Source organism: Thermobia domestica, chromosome 6 (assembly GCF_964235325.1).
Source record: "Thermobia domestica chromosome 6, izTheDome1.hap1.1, whole genome shotgun sequence".
Lineage (NCBI taxonomy): Eukaryota > Metazoa > Arthropoda > Insecta > Zygentoma > Lepismatidae > Thermobia > Thermobia domestica.
In genome coordinates this window covers 70,106,385-70,125,660 of record NC_137459.1, presented here as the reverse complement: position 1 = coordinate 70,125,660, position 19,276 = coordinate 70,106,385, and the positions used below count along the sequence as shown (strand labels likewise).

Sequence of the window (19,276 nt, the reverse complement as noted above, 5' to 3'; positions counted from 1 at the left end):
TGTTATAGAACAACGCTAAGCCCCACGTGGCTAGGATGATCCGGGACACCATTCTGTGCCTTGGATGGGAAACACTATTGCATCCGCCATACCTCCCGGACATTGTACCGTCCGATTCTTACCTGTTCCATTCCATGGACAATCACCTTACAGACAGCCAGTTCAAATCCCTAGTAGAGGTGCAAAATACACTTGATACCTTCTTCGCTTCACGGCCCACGAAGCTCTACCGTGATTGAATCAATGGCCTTCCAGAACGTTGGCAGAAGGTCGTCGATGTAGATGAGGACTATTTTTGATCTTTCAGGTACGTCTTAGGTGAAATATCGATATTCGAAGGTGATGGGTGAAAAAGCGACAGAACTTTCGTGGTTACCTTTATAGTTTGTACTGATATGTACTAAAATATTACAAGCAATTTTTTCTCCCTCTTTTCCTTTTTTTCTTTTCTCCTGCCGAATTTTGCACGCCCTTACTTCGGCGTCGGGGGCCGTCGCCCCTTTCAGCCCCCTTTCCGCACGCACTGCTCACTAGCGTGCATTAAGTTTTCTTTCAAAAAGATACAATTTTAAAAAATTTTTGAATCAACGAATTCATATCAATGTGTATTTCATTATGTCTTTCAAGTATAAACTTATAGAAACATTGTATTTCTCGTAATTCTAGCCGAATTTGATATATTTCATGACCCCCTTCGTATTTAAAAAAAGTCTACTTGCTCCCAGTGTCGGTTAATGTATTTTTTTTTTTTTCATTGTTATGGCTTATTCTGATCAATCAGCTTTTTCGCCACTGCGGCCGTCTTTATAGACAGAAGCACTTTAAATTTTGCTTACGTTCGTTTCTCGATATTCTACAATTCTCTGCCAAGTTTGGTCAAAAAATTAGTTTACCCCACATCTATAGGTTAACATGTAAGAGAAGAAAACTATGAAATGCTGGTACAGAACCTTCTTGAATAAATGCGAGGCACAAGTGCGAAATACTTATTATTATAACATTTATTCCCTGTTTGCGTTTCCATTCGTGTTATTTCTCTGAAAAATTAGCTGCAATGAGCAGGGTGAGCGTTTTCACCAGAACATGTTGTAGATGGAAAAAAACGCTATAACGGGAAATAGGTATAACCACTAGACCAGCAGGGAGAGCGCAAGATTGTGTATATATATATATAAAATTTTACAGACCTTGGTGCAAGTTTGTTTTAAGCCTGGGAACCCGCAAAATGTTCTTAATCGGGCCCCGGGCCCCGTACCACCTAAAGGCGGCCCTGTATACATGTTACGTACCTGACGTACATGTTACACAAAACAACTTCGTTAGTCACAAGAAATATTTACGAATCCTATTACATCAAGACAGAAAGTTCGGAATTGAATTAAGACAAAAGTAGTTTGGATAAACAATGGGATGGCACAATCAACAGTTTCATTAAAAAACGACAGACCTTCCTAGCAATAATTCATAGAATTACATAATATAATAACATCTAATAAAATTTATTTTTTAAAAAAGGAACAAGTTGAAAACAATCAGAAAAATAATCTCCACTGCACATGAATCCCAGGACTTTGGGTATTCACCTTTTTCCCTTTCTTTGTTGTAGCGTTGACTTCCGATCCGTCTAATTATGACTATGGCAGTGTCGAGGGGAATGTTTGTGTAATTATCATGAGTTGACAAGTCATTAATTTTCACAGCGCGCAATTAAGTATATTCGAAAGCAGAGAATTATATATTCATCTCAAATATAATGGGACAACATTTCACATATTAACCATGATAGTAAGCCAGAATTTAAACTGAGATGAAGGAACAGACATACGAATTAAGGATAGGAATAATGGTTGCACGAAGTTTTTTTCGACTGGAGAAGTGGAAGCGTCCATTGAAACGGTATCAGTACGAAAGAACAACAGTTGTGCAGTATATTAAGGAGAGTTATCGTTTTGAAAATTATAGATTTAATGCACACAATGACAATCTTGATCAATAACCTTAATTCCCGCAACCAATTGTAACAGAAATTAACGACTCAAACATCCAAATACCAAGCACAATGCAAACGTTTCAGAGACAGGTTGCGTATCCCTTAAACAATTTATGTTGTTTGAAGAACATGTTTTTAACAATTTCCTCCACTTTATAAAGTACACAGTTTTTAAAATATTGCTGTTGAATCCCCTAGTAAATAACCTATGCTGTCTTCTCATTGCCTTCATGCAGGCTCGAAGAGAATAAAGATCTACTCTGTAGAAATAAGTATTTATGATTTTTCGAACATTGCTTTTATTAATTATTTGTCTCTTCTTTCCTAAGAGACATATTCGTGGGTTGTTAAAAAAATAAAATAAAAAACCCTGTTCATTTTATTTTCTTTGAAATGTAGCTCACCTTTCGCCTGTAATATAAGTAAACCATTAGTTCCAGTATACACACATTCAGCACACCACTTGATTATGAACGCTGTCCACGGTTTCTTTAGTAAAAATATTGAAAAGTGATATCTCGTTACCGTAGACTATGTAATTTCGTGTCTGTAAAACCAATGTTTGTTTAAATCCCATATAATTCCCTAGTTAAATTCCGAAAACAAACTTTATGTCTGTATTTCAGTTTAAACCGACAAAACGAATACAAATTTCCCAAACCAAAACTGACGGAACATCAATCACTAAAATCTTGTACAATATGTTTCTGGAACTAAAAACATGTTTAGGTTAGAAAACAAAAATGAAACAATATATAGTGCATTTCTAATATTAACGATTGTTTGAAAATTTAGAAAGAAAAAAAGTTATTGTTGATTTTATAACTGTTGAACAATTTGGTTAATGAGGATGCTATCTCATATTTTCTCATATCTCCTTTGTCCAAATTTAATGTAAGAGTTCTTTTACTTTATGAGTAAGATTCGAAAATTTCTATCAATAAGTGAAGATCTTGTGTAGAGCCTGAACGTCATTTACCTTGTAGAAAAGTTAAAATAAAAATACATTATCCATGATGAAGTGATGTGCTAAATATGTGTATACTAGGAATAATGGTTTCGAAGACTAGGGGTAAATTAAGGGGAAACGACTTTTTGAGCACCGATGTGTAACTGCCGGTATTCATTCAAATGTACCGGTAATGGCAAAACAGCACAATCATGAAATCAGGAACTTAAAAACAATGAACAATCATTAATTATTTCTTCATTCTTTTCGAATCTGGATAAAGGTAATGAGAAGATTGCATAACTTATTAACTAGGAGTTACTAACATCAATACTTAAACAACCATATACATCATTTCTACAGTGAAACTATCTGATATACAAACATACAGTATTTTAAGCAACGTTTTTTCTTAAGGGACACACACTAAAGATGGAGAAAACGTGTCACTGAAACGTCTGGGTCAGGATTCCTATTTGGATGCTTAGTTAGTGGATATTCAATTTTTTGTTATCTGACATCCTATTACTTCGTTATATAATTTGATTTTAAATAATAATAATAATATTGATACACAGAAAGTGATAATAATGAACATCCTGCAATCATAGCGTACCTATCTAATTATCTACGAGGACAGAAATTTTGAAAAATTATACAAGAATTCAATTAATAATAACTGAAAATTTACTTAAGATAGTAAATTAATGCCGATCATTTTATATTAAGCAGGACTATATAATTCAGTCGCCGGCTTCGTTGCGGGAGACAAGAGTTTGGTCCCGGTAGGGATACACGATGATCAGGTGTTGAGCCGTAGCTCGTTTCTTATTGCTGTCTGGGCGTTAGTGTCTAAACACAACTTGGAACACCAAACAATGTATTTTAACGTGACCAGAGGAGCACCATAAACGCAACAAATATACCCTTAAATTAGCTCAACGGTACAAAAAACACACATTAATGAATAAAGTTCATACTTATAATGGACGTCCCAACAAAGTGCTAAAAGAAAATAAAGTGACGCATATTTACAATTAGAGAACAAGGTTAAATGTTGACTTACCTAATAAACAAATCCGACATCAAACTTCTGTCACTGTCAGAATAGAGAACTATTGCATTAGGGGTGGCAATTTCGTCATTGCCGTTCTCTGGACTGTCAGCATTCAGTGCTTCTGCCATGACTGAAACAGCACATAAAATTAAAATTAGATCACAGTTAATCACAGAAAACGGAAATAATAAGCAAGCTATCGAAGAATAAGAATGAATTAACAAAATATAAACTATCATATCTTATCCGATACATCTTCGGAAATAAGGGAGACTGTATTATCTTCCCTTACATTTGTATACTATGTTACTCTCCATGCAATAACGCCGGCTTCCATACTGTTCGGAATCCCCATTTGATGTTATCAATCTTCTTTTCTTATAATTACTGCACTATTACTTACACCAGATTTGATTTCTAGTTGGTTGGATTGGAATTTAGCGTCCCTTTCAACACCGAGACTATATGTGAGGTGGACCTATAGTTTAACGTGGGATCCAAATCACATGAGCTACGGCCAGGAACCAAACCCGGGCCTCTCGCATCAAAATACCACATAGCCACGAGGGAGTTTCCTTTATTTCCAATTTAAATGGGCCTTGGCTACATCTACACATCCCTCTAGACTTGATTCTGTTCTCAATTTGTTTATTGCAATATTACGCTTTCGTGTTCCCGCACTTCGAATATTACCTAAGAAGGAACTTTTGCAATATCAAGACCCCGGAAGTACGCAGAAATAACTCTGACCTGAAACTTCTTCATAAGACAGTGGGAACTTAAGATTGGAAACCCTACTTCAACAACTATCCTTACGTGTCTCTTCCCGCAAAACGCGGAATACCCACCTATTCCATCTTACACGCCCTAGGTTGACAATTATACAGAGGTGTCTTTTTCACAGAATACCGAACTATTATAATCATCTAACTAGTGAGGTGGACATTTTTTTTTTCGAGCTACCCAGTGTTTGAGAGATCAATTAAACGCATGCTGGCCAAATAATATTACTTTTGCATTCTTTGTTGACATTATTGGTTATTGTTGTTGACATTTATTTTATTCTTTGTCGTTTTTCTTTCTTTTTTCCCCCCTGTTTCCGTGTAAAATGGCAAAATTACAAGTTGTATCTGGGAATTTGTCCAATAAATAAATACATTTTAAAACACATTATTACTTTACCTATATTCAAGACAATTACAACATAGAGTTTCATTTGACTTGTTTAAAATGCTGAGTTTTAGTTCTATGTAGAGATCTCTGTCCACATTAAGAGTGGCGCACATTGACTAGAGGAAGGCCAGGCGAGCCGAGGTAGAGGGAGGCAGGAAAAGATGCGAAGAAAGAGGCCTGAGCGCATTGACTGTCACAACGTCTGGGAGGTCTTTGTCTAGCACTTGCTAGAGTGAAAATGTGGTACGAGTTTTCTTGCATTGCTCACACTACTGAACCTCGGGTCGGCTGTTCTGTTATATAGTCAGTATACGCCTGGCCTAAAAGTAGCGGAGCACACATATAATACCACTCATATATACAGGATAGACCATTTATCTTGATACTCCCTTGTAACTTTTAAACTGAAAAAAAAAAAAAAAAAAAAAAAGAAATGTTGTGCTATGCAAACATTCAGGGGGAACACTGACAATCTGAGACACCACCAGATCAACAGTGTTGCCAATGCAACAGAGCTGTAAAATAGCACTACGTCAGGTCATTATATATTTCAAATCTACATATTAAAAGAAAACTTATACTATAATTATTATTAAGTGTTGTAAACTGAGAATGTTACAGTATTCAAATTTGATGGTCTCTACATCAATAATAACGCAAATGAAACAGATGGAGCAATGCACACCCAAAGTGCTTTAGTGTCTAATACTATAGTCATGATACGACATATTTCGAATGAATAGAAACAAGTTAGGAGGGATTGAAAAATCTGACTGTTTTCCAAAAGCCGTTATTCAAAAAAAAAATAAAAATAAAAATAAAAAAAAAATGCTTAGATTTTCGTTTTACATGCAGACTTGAAATATGTAATAACATGATGTACTGCCATTTGAAAACTACAACTTTATGTTGCATTGGCCACTGTTAACCTTGTAGTATCACAGAATATGTCAAACAATATCCCTCTACCAACATTTGCATGGTACAAAATTACAGTGATTTCTGTCCCCTTGTATACACACCTTTAGGATGATTTCTGAAGTTGCAATCTACTAGTGCATTTGGAGCTTCACAGCTCACATTCCATGTGAAGCTTAATTCAAAAACAACCTGAAAGCCCGCCTTTCTGAAAATCTCTGTATTCTTATCTAAAATTGGAAATAAATCAAAGAAATGTGGATCTTCTTTGGCTAATTCATATCTTTATTTAGAATCAAGTATTTGTATTTCCTACATATGGCTTCCAGAAAATGCGTCTAAAGCAAAATGTGTTGCAAAGATTTTTTTGAACAAAACCGTACAGCTTAGCAATACTGCATGGTAAATATACATATCTAAGTCTTCGCATAAAATTTATTCCTACCACCTTAAAATCTCTAATTGTGATAGCCGCCCTCCGTTCTTACTAAGTATGCTTGATTCGTACACTGGGATATGTAAGCTAAGCAAACAGAAATAGTATCGTAAAAAGAGCAATGAAAACGAAGGAAGGTGCACTATTAGAGATCAGTGACTTTCTGAAAAAACGGAGGAAAAAAAAAAAAAGAGTTGGAGCGTAGATGTTATAGAGGATTACATAGAGCTTGCATTATATATGGCCTCCTGCCTTACCTATGGGGGCAAGGTGGCTCACTGATATAAAGGGATTACCTATGCTACGTGTGTTCCTGGTTCGATTCCAGGCCTAGTAAGTTTGTCATGTCCATGAGTTTCCTCGGGGTGGTATCGTTTCCTCCCAGATTCTCATTCCACTTATTCTTCCATTATCATTCACTTCCTTTAATCATCGATCTCCCTTAGCCTTAGAGCCTTAGTCGTGGGACGTAAAACTGAAAAAAATTCATTACATTTTTCTACCTTACTACTTTAGTTTGACGTATGGTGCTCGCGTAAGTCTCGTACATGTTAGTCCTCCTTCCTGAAGTAATAGATTTTACAAAATTTGAGAACAATTATAGTTTATGGCAAACACGGTTTAATAAGTTTCATTCATTGTTTCGGATACGAGTGACCTGAATATGTGAACTGCCACGTAAACGCTAACAGTAACCAGAACAACTATGGCGTATACTTTCGTTCGTGCTATCCATAAGTAGAAATCCTACCTCATCTAAACTAGTTTAATCTAAGGCAGCATTAGTCCACACGTCATCTTACTCTATTCGTAAATTAATAACTATGGAAAAAACCTCTGAACAAATTAAAGGGAAGAAAGTACGGGGTTAAGTTCCGTAGATGGCCCCCAAAATCACAATAGTTATGGGGAAATCGATACAATGAAACGAAATTTAAGAATCAGGAAAGACGAAAAAGGTAGTAATTATCATAACTGTACAGTGAGTAATAACTGAGAAAAATGAAGCTTAACCTTGAAACATATGAAAGTGCGTGGCACGGCCATATTAGATAAAGTAACAGTAGAGGATAATTTGTCAGTTGCAAACCGTCTTAGTAGCTAACCTAGAAAGTGTGTGATGCAATAGGACAGAAAAGGCGCAGATCCTAAAGGCAACTGATAGTGCCCCATAATATATCGCTTATCCCATTTTCGGATCTCGTTCCAATACTTTTTTTTTGGGGGGCGGGGGGGGGGGGAGGAATAGTTTGTAAAATCTATGGAAAAGCTAGGTGGATTGATTTCACGATAGGATTGCATAAGTAATCTAAACATATCGAGATCTTACCTTTCACATGTAAAATAAGGTAGAAATACGAAATGAAAAGTGTGCCTTTTACTATGTGGTACTCCAGAAGGAAGACGTGATGAAATGCTATGCGAAGGAAGTCTACAAAGCGATCATGGAAATGCCGCAAAGGTATAACATACACACGGCATGTTTTTATGCCATATCAAGCGTCTTTTCCATTACCTTCGTTTACGTACATATCTACCGTCGCTGACACGCCTGTTCCTCATGGACGCATCCCCGCGCGGGCCGACCTGCGGCGCTCCTACTCTGACTCGGTTAATAGCTCATGCTTTTTAGTGACCACCTAACACAAATTGGTTTTCTAAGATAGTTCATGTTTTATACACTGTAGTTTTTATGTCAAGCTATAGCCTCGCTCACAATGATATGTTAAGGAAACGATTTTATAATACAGTAATTCCATTGAAATATTGTTTTCGTTAGTTTTGAGTACGACAGATTTTGCAACACTGAACAGTTAAAAGGTACTACCTTCGCATAGTAATAAAATGTGGATGTATAAAGTCTACGTAGTTAGTGAAGAATAAAGAAAGCAGGAAATTAACAAATATTTGCAAAATACAGTTACAACTGAAATAGGGAAATGAAACAAGTAATTGTAAGGTATATTAATATAACCATACGTGATTAGGAACATAATGTTTAGAAGAGGGTTATGTTACTCCTATCGCTAAGTGGGTTGGGGAAAAGCATCATCGGAACCTTATCCAAAATAAGTAAGTCTACTTAATATTTTATGTAAATAGAACCTGTAAATGACTACTATAACGTTGTTCTCTCTGAGCATATATACAATTCAAAATTTAACACCTCTACAAGTATTCATTATTTATAAAAGATAAAGAAATAAATTAGAACACTATCACCATTATTTCTGCATTCACTACTGCTTTATATAGTGAGCAATATACCTCCCTTATTAACGAATTCCAGCCAATAAAATGTACAAGGTGACCAGACCCTTCACTAAGAGGATAACACTGCATGCAAAAATAATGGTATTATCTTGTTTCTTTATTAAAGTTCAGCGTCTCTTTTCAGCACCAAGTCTACATGAGACATGAATCTACGAATTACAGTTAAATATGGGATTTGTTCCACATGAGGTAGCGCCAGGAATCGAACTCTGGTCTCCCGCACCGGAGACTCGTTCACTAACCATATAGCCATAAGTAATGATATTCCTATTCTAAATGCTGATATAACATAGAAAAGTGTTCTATGATGGTTTCCATATATGCTTACAAAATTCAATAGGCCTATAGTTACAGCAGTCAAATGCAGGTTCTGGTAAAAATCGTTGTGTTGTCAACTAAACGAATTACTTCATAGTACTTAGCAGAAAACAGAAATAAAAAATCTGATTGAGCAACCAATAGCTCAGCAACATGGAACAATTATATTGCACAATGTAAGCAAATCTGTTACAAAAAGTGATTAACGAATTACATCGTGTTTGCCGTAAATTATAACAGAGCCCAAATTTGTATCCCTCTGTCCAAGATCTGCTTAAACAGTTTAGTTCTTTGAAGCCGTTTAAACAAGAGTTGGGAAAGAGTAGCAGTGTATGTACTAATCCCATTTTATTATGGCATTCCTAAATTAATGAAATATGAACTTCTTTTAGCAGGAAATTCAATCTTTCCGGTATTCTCTCAGAAACTGTTGTAAGGGAAGCGTTGCATTACCGTGCGCAGATTGAGTTCAGGAATGCTGCGTGTGGGTTTTTGGCATTGAACTATAATGAAAAGATAGCGCAAAAACACTTCTATGGCATAAAAACTATTTGACACAGATTTTCGACACTTATATGGTAACTTTGTACACTGCCTTCATATAGCACTTCGTATCTTCCTTATGGAGAATTACGTGGGGTTAAGTTTACAATGCCCACTCCAGCCGGTATACACTTAGAAACGAGAAATTACACTCTATTAATGTTATGAAAATCGATCAAAACTTCTCTACCCTTAAGCAAACCCGTTCCTACCCCTACCCTACTTATCCCTTTCTTATTCTACCCTACCCTACCCTACTATACCCTTTTAAAGCGGCCCTACTTATCAATGCGCAGCTGGAGTGTGTATTATAAAGTTTACCCACATATATTCAAGATCCATTACGAAACATTATCTTTCCCCATAACTAATGGGTGTAGTTTTACTATACGGATCCACAGATTGTAAAATGTACGAAAAAATTTGGGGAAGTCTTCAATTTGCCGATTTTACGTCGAGAAGAGAACTCAACAAACCCCAGCGGGAGTTCTAACCTGTTCCTACTACTACTACTAATACTAGGCCTAATACTTACACTATGGATCCGTATAGTAAGTGTCGTAAAACTGCACGGAAATTAGTACACACTTACCAGTCTTCACGAGTATGAATAATTTGCTCATTCTAAATCGCAATGCTCGTAACAGTAATCTCCACTTTTTATATACTGACACGAGATGTTCTACTTTGAAACAATAAACATAAAAGAACAATTGTTCCCCAAATAGTTCTGAAGCACGGAATACTTATTGTACAGTACCCGTCTGTTGACACTACGTGTTACAATAATTTTACACACATAAAATTTAGCTTCGTTATTTTTGCTCAGCCGCGACATGATTCAATTTGAAGCAGACAGCATTATATAAACAGTGCTGCCAGAAACTCAGCTTCATTATTTTTGCTTGAATTAGAAATCGTTACAATCAGTGCTGCCTCTTAAGCAAAACGCTGCACTTGGATACCGCACATAATTAAAGAAAACAATATGTATACTTTATTCTATAAATATTTTTACTGAAGTAGAAACGTCGGTTTGTTTTCGAAGTTCTTAATCTATTTTCCGTGCAGTTTTACTATACGGATCCGTGGTAGAGTAATAGTAGTAGTAGGAACGGGTTAGAAGCCCCGCAGGGGTTCGTTAGGTTCTGTTCTCGACACAAAATGGGAAAATTAAAGATTTTTCCCAATTTTTTCGTACATTTTACAATCTGTGGATCCGTGCAGTAAAACTGCACCTTATTTTGTAATAAAACACCTAGCCAAGCTTTTACTTTTACTCGGACAGTGACTGTAACCGATTCAATTCATCAGAGCAGTCTAGGGCAGATTATTTTCTGGCAGTTAACAATGGCGCCGGTCTCTGCACAAAACTAAAATACGAAATTATTTTACATTTTGATAATTCACCTGTTCTACAACAATAAATACCTCGGACTATCCTACAAAACTTCAACAACATATAATTTCTCGTTTATCATTCAGAAAATGGAAGAGACTGCGGGCCCATAATCCATGGCGGACCCTTCTGCATTTCAGACCCTAAAGTTACGCCGCTAGTTATCACCTTACGAGAAACGTTGCCCCCACATCCGATGGTACTCAACGGAACCCTCATAATGGCTCATCATGAATCGCTCCTCAGTTATACAAAATATCCTTGGTTCAGTTTTTGGCCACGCGAGCTCCTGGTGGACAACATAGTGTTCGTGAGGTTGCTCGAGATGATCCCATTTCTTTCCACATTATCATTCCATCAATTATTTCATAACCATACCCTTCCGTTAATCCCATCGTACCCATTCATCTCCTTTAGCCTAAACGACAACCTTGGGACACAAAACTAGAAGTTTCATGTCATTTTGCTTGCAGCAGTGCTGGTGTCATATTATTTGGAAACCTCTTAAATTATGCAGTAACAGTTTAAATTATGCACCATTTGATAATACCTACTCACCTACAACTAGGCACGCTCCCAGATTTTTGGGACCCGGCCCTTTTCAACACCTTAGGATCGGCGGTCAAGAATGTAAGTTCAGTGATAATGATGTTCTTGTCATCCTGCTCAATCTTAATTTGAGCTACATAAACTCATTTCCATTTTCTTTTATTCCTAAACTTCCTTACGAAGTATACACTATCCAATAACTGGATATATTCTTCACACAATTGTCTTACTGTTGTTTACCTTAGTTTCTTAGTTTGCTAATCATTCAAGAGTGTAACCGCCAATCTTTAAACTAAACATTATATCCCATTATGTCCGTTTTTTTACTGTGGGAGACTAGGTTTAAGGAAACTATTTCAACCCCTTCACTATCTGCTTAGCATAAGAATTTCAATGAAAATGTGATAGTAAAAATCTATAATGTCAATCCTTTCCACTCCCACCCCTTCTCAACCGCCTGCTGATTAAGGATGAACTTGGACTTAAACAGCATGGGAAATAACACTGCCAATCTCAATGACCCTAAAAGCTATGGACTGGATACTAATATTGCTTGGTTCTGATTATTTTTACATACCATCTTCTTCTTACCCTTCCCCACAATGCAATGGGAGATAAATGTGGACCTAAACGGCACCAAGAGAATACGATGAAGCACATTGAAAATCTAATAAAATTATCCCCTCAAACAGAACATTCATAAGCATTCTCTTAGGACGGGAAGATTGCATGCCTTCCATTCCTACATAAGATCCTCTTAGCCTTCCATTTTGCTACATGAACGAAACTGCCATCTATTGTCAAAAGCCAAAAAAATGATTTCTGCTTTCTAAAGTAACAATAATGGCCAAATTTAATGAAATAAGTATTACTTTGCATGCATTTGCAGATTATATAGTTAGAAGAGCCTACAGGATTCGTAGAACGCATTTAAGTTTCCGCAAATTATACCACACCACAATATTGTGTTTCCGCGTGGGTCTAATAGGCATTAAAAAACAGTTACTTTATTGATATTATATCTATATCTTAATTTGAAATAGCTTTCGTAGTTTGTAATTTTATCAGTTAAAAAAGCATTCTTACGATGATTATTGCCTCCTATGTACACATTTCTAAAGAAATTATTGTCTTAGAACAAGGGAAGGGAACTTAACTTCCATGTTTAAAACAAAAGACAAACGCGGTTAATGTTGAAAGTAGCTCAATACTAAGACTTCCTTCACATATAGTTTCATTTGAATCTCACATCAGTATTTATTTAAGACAAACATGTCAGGAATTTGTTCCTTATTAAATTATATCCTTGTTTTTATAAAATATAATATTGTATCAATGTCTTACATGATACGAAATTATGCCTAACGCTGACGCCATAAGACAACATTTCACCCTGAAAATTGAAATTATCATTACTTTTGTTTCGTTCTTAAGTAAATGTTTTGTCTGTAACACTACAACTTACCACCTTTCTAAGTAGCATGGAAACTAGGCTACAAAAATTAAATTCTGACACAAAATGCGTCTATCAAACATAACCATGCACCCATGGTAATTCACTTTGTTAATTGCGCCACTCACTGCAGCGACTTTGAGAGGTACTTTAGTAACAGTGTTGCCACAGTCCAAGCTCTGGAGTGGGCTGAAAAATAGTACCAAATTGAAAGGGCTGAATTTATAATCCTATACCAGTGTAGTGCATGGCTCTATAACACGAACCTAAAAGAGAAAAGTTATAGCACACTCATCCCCTCTTCCAAGAGTTCAAATAAAGAAAGTGATCTTTTTAAAATTACTTTTTAAAAATATCCAAGAGGATCCCGAACAACTGTGGAAGTAGATTAAACTTTTCCCGCACGTAGAAAGTATAACAGAGGCCGCAAATTAAAGGGGAAAAGAATTATCATCTTCGGTATGTATTGTAAGAAAACCAAACGCGCCTCTATTTCAAAGTGACCAATACATCAAAATCGTGTTATGGCCATATATGAAAAAATACATAAAAGTAGGAACAAATCAATCATCTCCGCGTTCGTGTGTAAACAGCATATTATAATAAAATATAAATTATTGCACTTATTCTCTATTATTTCACGACCGAAGGCGGACGGTAGAATGTAAGAAGAATATAAGGTAAGTAAACTGACATTTGTAAAACCGGTCCAGGGTCCTAGAACCTACCCTGAAAGACATCACAAGAAAGAGATGAAGGAAGAGTCCTACTGACATTTTTTAAAATGTGACAAGTATTGGTTTAAATGGTGCTGAACTGGGTAGAATTGTACCAACATTTCACAAAAGGGGCTGAAAGTGCCAGCGTGGTACCAACGGGCCGTTGAATGACAAAAAGGGCTGAATTTGGTACAATTGTACCAAGTGTGGCAACAGTGTTTAGTAATGTAATTTTAACAAAGGCCGTGAGATTAAAATTGGGCAAGTAGAGTATGAATTATTATATTTTAAAAAAGAAGAAATACACTATTTTATATATATATTGTGCTCGTAAAATATTTAATGACTATTTTTTTTATAATTTTTAACGAAATAATTTACCTTAAACGATTTTTTTTTTTATGCTGAAAACGGAAACAACGCAAGTAACAGACAATATATTATACTTACTAATAATATGCACAATATTAGTAGGCTGAAATATTTATTGAAAATTTTTGTGGCCCCTGATCCAAAAAATCCAATATATTTCATTCTATCAAACGTTTTCTTGTACCAAATTTCACAAAATTAAATCCCCACGTTAAGCGGGTTTGCATATCCAGGCTCCTAACTATGAAAACATTTACGCTCACTCCAACCTCAATCATTTCACGAATTCAACCTGTTTTACGTATGTTATTAGGACATAATATCGATTGTGATTTCTTCTAAAAACACTTTTATACATTGCAAGAGCTGTAACGTCCAAATATTTACTGAAAACTCATAGTCGTATCGGAATAAACAAAAGCGAGTATGGAACAGTAAACTGCTTTCACAAAAGCCAAAAGAAGATATGCACAGGCATACAAAACGGTCGAGTGGTTTGGGTCGATACACTATCAATCACATGTTTGTGTGTTCAAACCCGCTAGCAAGTTGTTTCTTTTTTAAGTGTCTTCCTATTTTCATCCGGAGGCTGAAAATATTTCTTTGAGTAAACTCATTGAAAACTTCTTTTGTTTCAAATTCGATTAGAACGGAACATTATATGAATTGCGAATCTTAAATCCATAGCTTAAAAAAAATGAAGTATACTCATTACTCCATTATCCTCTGATTTGTAACGAAAAACTATTTATAAACAGTGGTGACTTCAGAAAATTATCCTCGGGGGAATTTCAATATGCGGGTGGAGGGCAAACATTGGTAGGTAGTCCACATTGAGCACGATCGAAATCTTTAAGTTTTACGTCCCACGGTTATGCCGGTTAGGCTAAAGGAGACGGTGATAATGAGAGATGAGTGAAATGGTGGAATGAAGAAAGTGGGAGGAAACGGGAGAACCCCGAGAAAACCCACGAGCACGGTGTTTGTCCACCACAAAGTTCACTTGGCGGGGGCTGGGATCGAACCCGGGACCCCAAGCACCAGAGGTGAACGCTCTACCAATGAGCCACCGCGCCCCCCTTTGAGCACGATCGAATATATGGTCCTGAAGGCGGAAATTTCTTAGCTCGAAAGGGGTCTCAAATTCTCCGTCAAATCACGTCCTGAAAGTATCATTGCTTAAAAGCTTTTTGTAGCAAATATAATATTACACTTGTTTCTCGTTTTACATTTAGAATTGGTAAAATCATAACTTACAGAGGATTATAATAAAAGCATAAAAATTACAATACCAATCATGTATAAACTATCCTGTAAGTTACCAACTTTGGGTCAGATTAAAACTCAAATATTTCTTTTCGGATTGCACTTAGAAGTAAGTCCTCTCTATATAATCCTGATTAGAAAGCCATGTATAACTCTAATTAATTAATCAATATTTATACAAATATTTTTACTATTTTTACTATTCAATATTATATACACTTCATTTCCAAAATCAAAATCTCGAAAATGTATATTGTACGAGTGCAGATTCGGAAATAAATGATTATTTATCATATATATTGGTCTCTATTCGAAATTCTACTTAATCGAATCCGACAAGAACACAGACAGAAACATTGAGAACAGGTGAAAAAAAGAGAGAAAAAGGTGTTGTACCTGGCGGAGACTCGAACTTAGTTCGAATAGTGCTTTATAAGCCGAACGCCTTAGACCACTGGGCTACGGTAACAACTAGTGATTGTAGCAAAGGCTTCGAGTAGTAGTTATTACAGAATAACGTTTTCTATTGCCTAAAATTTAAACCTAATTTACTTTGATATAATATATCTATTAATTTGTTTCATGAACACGTTTTCGTTACTTTGATGAATGATGTATGTTGTTGATATAGATTCCATTACACGTTCTCTCGTAAATATTATAGAAATTATCAGGGTTATTTATGATCTTTCATGGAAATTGACTGGCGCATGCGCAGTATACAGACAGTTCAATTGGAAGGCAAGGAAGGAAACGCTAACACACTGTTAGAATGTTTCATCGCTGTGAAGTATAAAGAATATCTAAAATGAATTTTGCGCTTGTCAGTGCGTAAAGAATCACCAGGTTAATGTTTGTCCAAGTTCTCACTGATCAACTGGACTCATGAAAAATAATTAATATTGTCATTACTGCACAATATGAAGAATAAAGAACGTAAATTACACCACATTGTTCTCGAATTCAACGTATTTTCGAGGATATTAATGTAAACACTGCTGTTCATTCTCTCAGGCACCGCAACCAAATCTCCCGGACCAGCAGCCGTCATGTATCCCCAAAAGTGTGTGAACAAGAAGTTCTGATAATATTTTGTTCAGCATACCTGGTTCCGCGCGGTCTATACAATATAACTCTGCCTTGTTGGTTAGACTTGAAAACCTTCTCGTCGGTCCAAATGACTAAGTCCCAATATGACTGAGGTTGAGTTATGTTATTCTGTGCCCATTCCATTCGTCTGACCTTGTGAGTTTCAGTCAGGAGAGTCTTCCTAGCGGGTCTTGAACAGTGTAGACCAGCTCCCAATAATCTTCTTCTTATTGTTTCGTGAGAACAATTATATGCTCTGGCTTTGTCCAAGAGAATTGACGTGTGGCGTAGAGGTCTGTTGATTACTTCTGTAACTAAAGCTTGATCTTGAGCTGCAGTTGTCACTTTTGGCCTTCCACTTCTTGACCGAGACCTGAACCATTCACCACCTTCTTCATGTCGCTGAACCCATTTCTTGACCGTTTTCTTGTCACATCTCAGATCTCTAGCAATCTGAGGCACAGTTTGTCCCATTTTTGCTCGGCCTATGATTTCTCCTCTCAGAGCAACAGACAGTTCTCCACAACCTTTAGAGCGAGGCATTTTCAGAACCTGTTAGAAATTTGCGTTCTGGCGTGTATGACAAATGTCGGTAAAGTGCATCTTTCTGTTTCTACTGCGCATGCACCAGTCAGTTTTCATGAAAGATCATAAATAATCCTGACAATTGTTGTAACATTTATGAACAAATACGTAATAGAACCTATATTAACAACATCATTCGTTAAAGTAAAGAATAAAGTAAACATAAAACAATTTCAACAGACTATTACATCAGGCCAAAATAGGCTTAAACTTCAGAGAACACAAAATAAATTTCATACTGTAACAAAAGATTGAACATGAAACACGTTTCAACTTGTGACATTAGCCGAGTGGACTAAGGCCTTCGGCTAGAGATTCTGAGGCACCATTCAAGAGTAGTTCGAATCCCACCACAGTACAATTTGGTTTTACCTCTTCTTGACGTTTCTGTTTGTGATCCTGCCGGATTCTATTAATTATAATTTCGTAATACGCTAAAATATACGTAATATTTGAAATTCTTAACCTCCCATTTTTACATTTTTCAAGCTCAGTTGAGAAGAAAGAGGGAAAATGAAAGTACAAACATTTACAATAATTACATAGCATTTACTGTCATTGTAATTGTGGATATTTTATTTATGAAAATGCATAATGAACTAAAAATATATTTAGTAGGTCACATGTCTCCATTTTTCGATTCTAACTTGAAAGTTACAGTTTAGGCGGTGACATATCAAAGACCCCGGGGGGTTGTAACCCCTCCCATGGAAACTTTTATATTCTATTGAAATAAAAAGTGTTCCAGTTTATAATCTTGGAAAAGCAACAATCACTGTGTGTGGAGGACGATTTATTTATACTACGATTTATTACTTCCAAATGTGTAGAAGATGTGACTGTATATTGTGCATAATCATTCAAGAAATATAACACAACGAAGGGACTTCGTAAATCCTTAACGCCACCCCAGGAGGATGAAGTGCGTCCCGTCGTCCCTCGGTTGGGAACTACTGCTTGTGAGGGAAACATTCTAACAGTGTGTTAGCGTTTCCTTCCTCGCCTTCCAATTGAACTGTCTGTGTACTGCGCATGTGCCAGTCAATTTCCATGAAAGATCATAAATAACACTGATACTTTCTACAATATTTACGAAAGAACGTGTAATAGAATCTATATCAACAACATACATCATTCATCAAAGTAACGAAAACGTGTTCATGAAACAAATTAATAGATATATTATATCAAAGTAAATTAGGTTTAAATTTTAGGCAATAGAAAACGTTATTCTGTAAGAAGAACTACTACTCGAAGCCCTTGCTACAATCACTAGTTGTTACCATAGCCGAGTGGTAGGAGTTCACCGTGAGTTCTCATGGTGTGTGGAGGTGTTTTTGCGCGCTCCGTGAAAGCATATCCTGCGTTTCCTTTGTTTTTGTTTTTTGTTTTTTTGTCCTGTGATTAGGACTGTATAGTGGTATTAATTACTGGAAATTGTGTTAAGTAGTACTACGTTATGAATACCATTCGACAAAATACGTTAAAATTTGAGTTTGACAAGAATTTCAGACAGTTACGACCGTCACCGGCTGAAATACACATATGGTTAAGTGAAAATTTTTCCGATCTGATGAACAAAGTGATTGAAATTCAATTACACAACGAAGACTTCTGTGTATATGTAAAACTGGATACAGCTCTGAATTTTGAACAAGCTTTACGTATTTTGCCAGACTCTGTTCCCTTCCGTCATTCGACTGGTGTTTCCTTTGTGGTGAATATATTGGATGCTACTACTAACTATACTAAAGTCCGTATTTTTGAATTACCGTGTGAACTTAGTGATGATGTAGTACGTGATACCTTGCGTGAATATGGTGAGATTAAACAAATAGTACATGAAAAGTGGGGCACTCACTTAAAATACCCTGTGTTGAATGGTGTTCGCGCAGTTTATATAGAATTGGGGAAACATATACCCTCTAAACTCCACTTCATGGGTTATAAAGCTTCAATTGTGTATCCTGGACAGCTTCATACTTGTTTCCGCTGTTTGAGTACGGATCATCTTGTTTCCCAATGCAAGGTACCACCTCGTCAGTTACCTCGTCCTCAGCACAAACAGGACGACCTTCGTATGACAGCTTTATCCACTGGTAATCTCCCGAAAACCCCACATTACTCGTTAAACTCACTGTCTCCTTCTTTACGGCCCAGTGTTTCCACGAGTGTTCGTGATGTGT

General features: G+C 36.3%; 1 protein-coding gene across 3 annotated transcripts in view; it reads right to left on the bottom strand.

The window, feature by feature from the left end:
- LOC145688047 (serine/threonine-protein kinase ATR-like) overlaps positions 1-13,202 on the bottom strand; it is a 297,516-nt gene extending 284,314 nt beyond the window's left edge. The window contains exons 1-2 of one of the 3 annotated variants that reach the window (XM_081761752.1): positions 13,072-13,202; positions 4,006-4,126 (exon numbers count right to left, since the gene is read on the bottom strand). In XM_081761752.1, coding sequence (XP_081617878.1) covers positions 4,006-4,124 — 119 coding nt within the window. In that variant the 5' untranslated portion in view covers positions 4,125-4,126; positions 13,072-13,202. Of the gene's footprint in view, positions 1-4,005; positions 4,127-10,250; positions 10,539-13,071 lie in introns of those variants that run through there. The other 2 variants (XM_081761751.1, XM_081761753.1) reach the window with 2 other exon arrangements.
- Between the last annotated feature and the right edge of the window lie 6,074 nt (positions 13,203-19,276).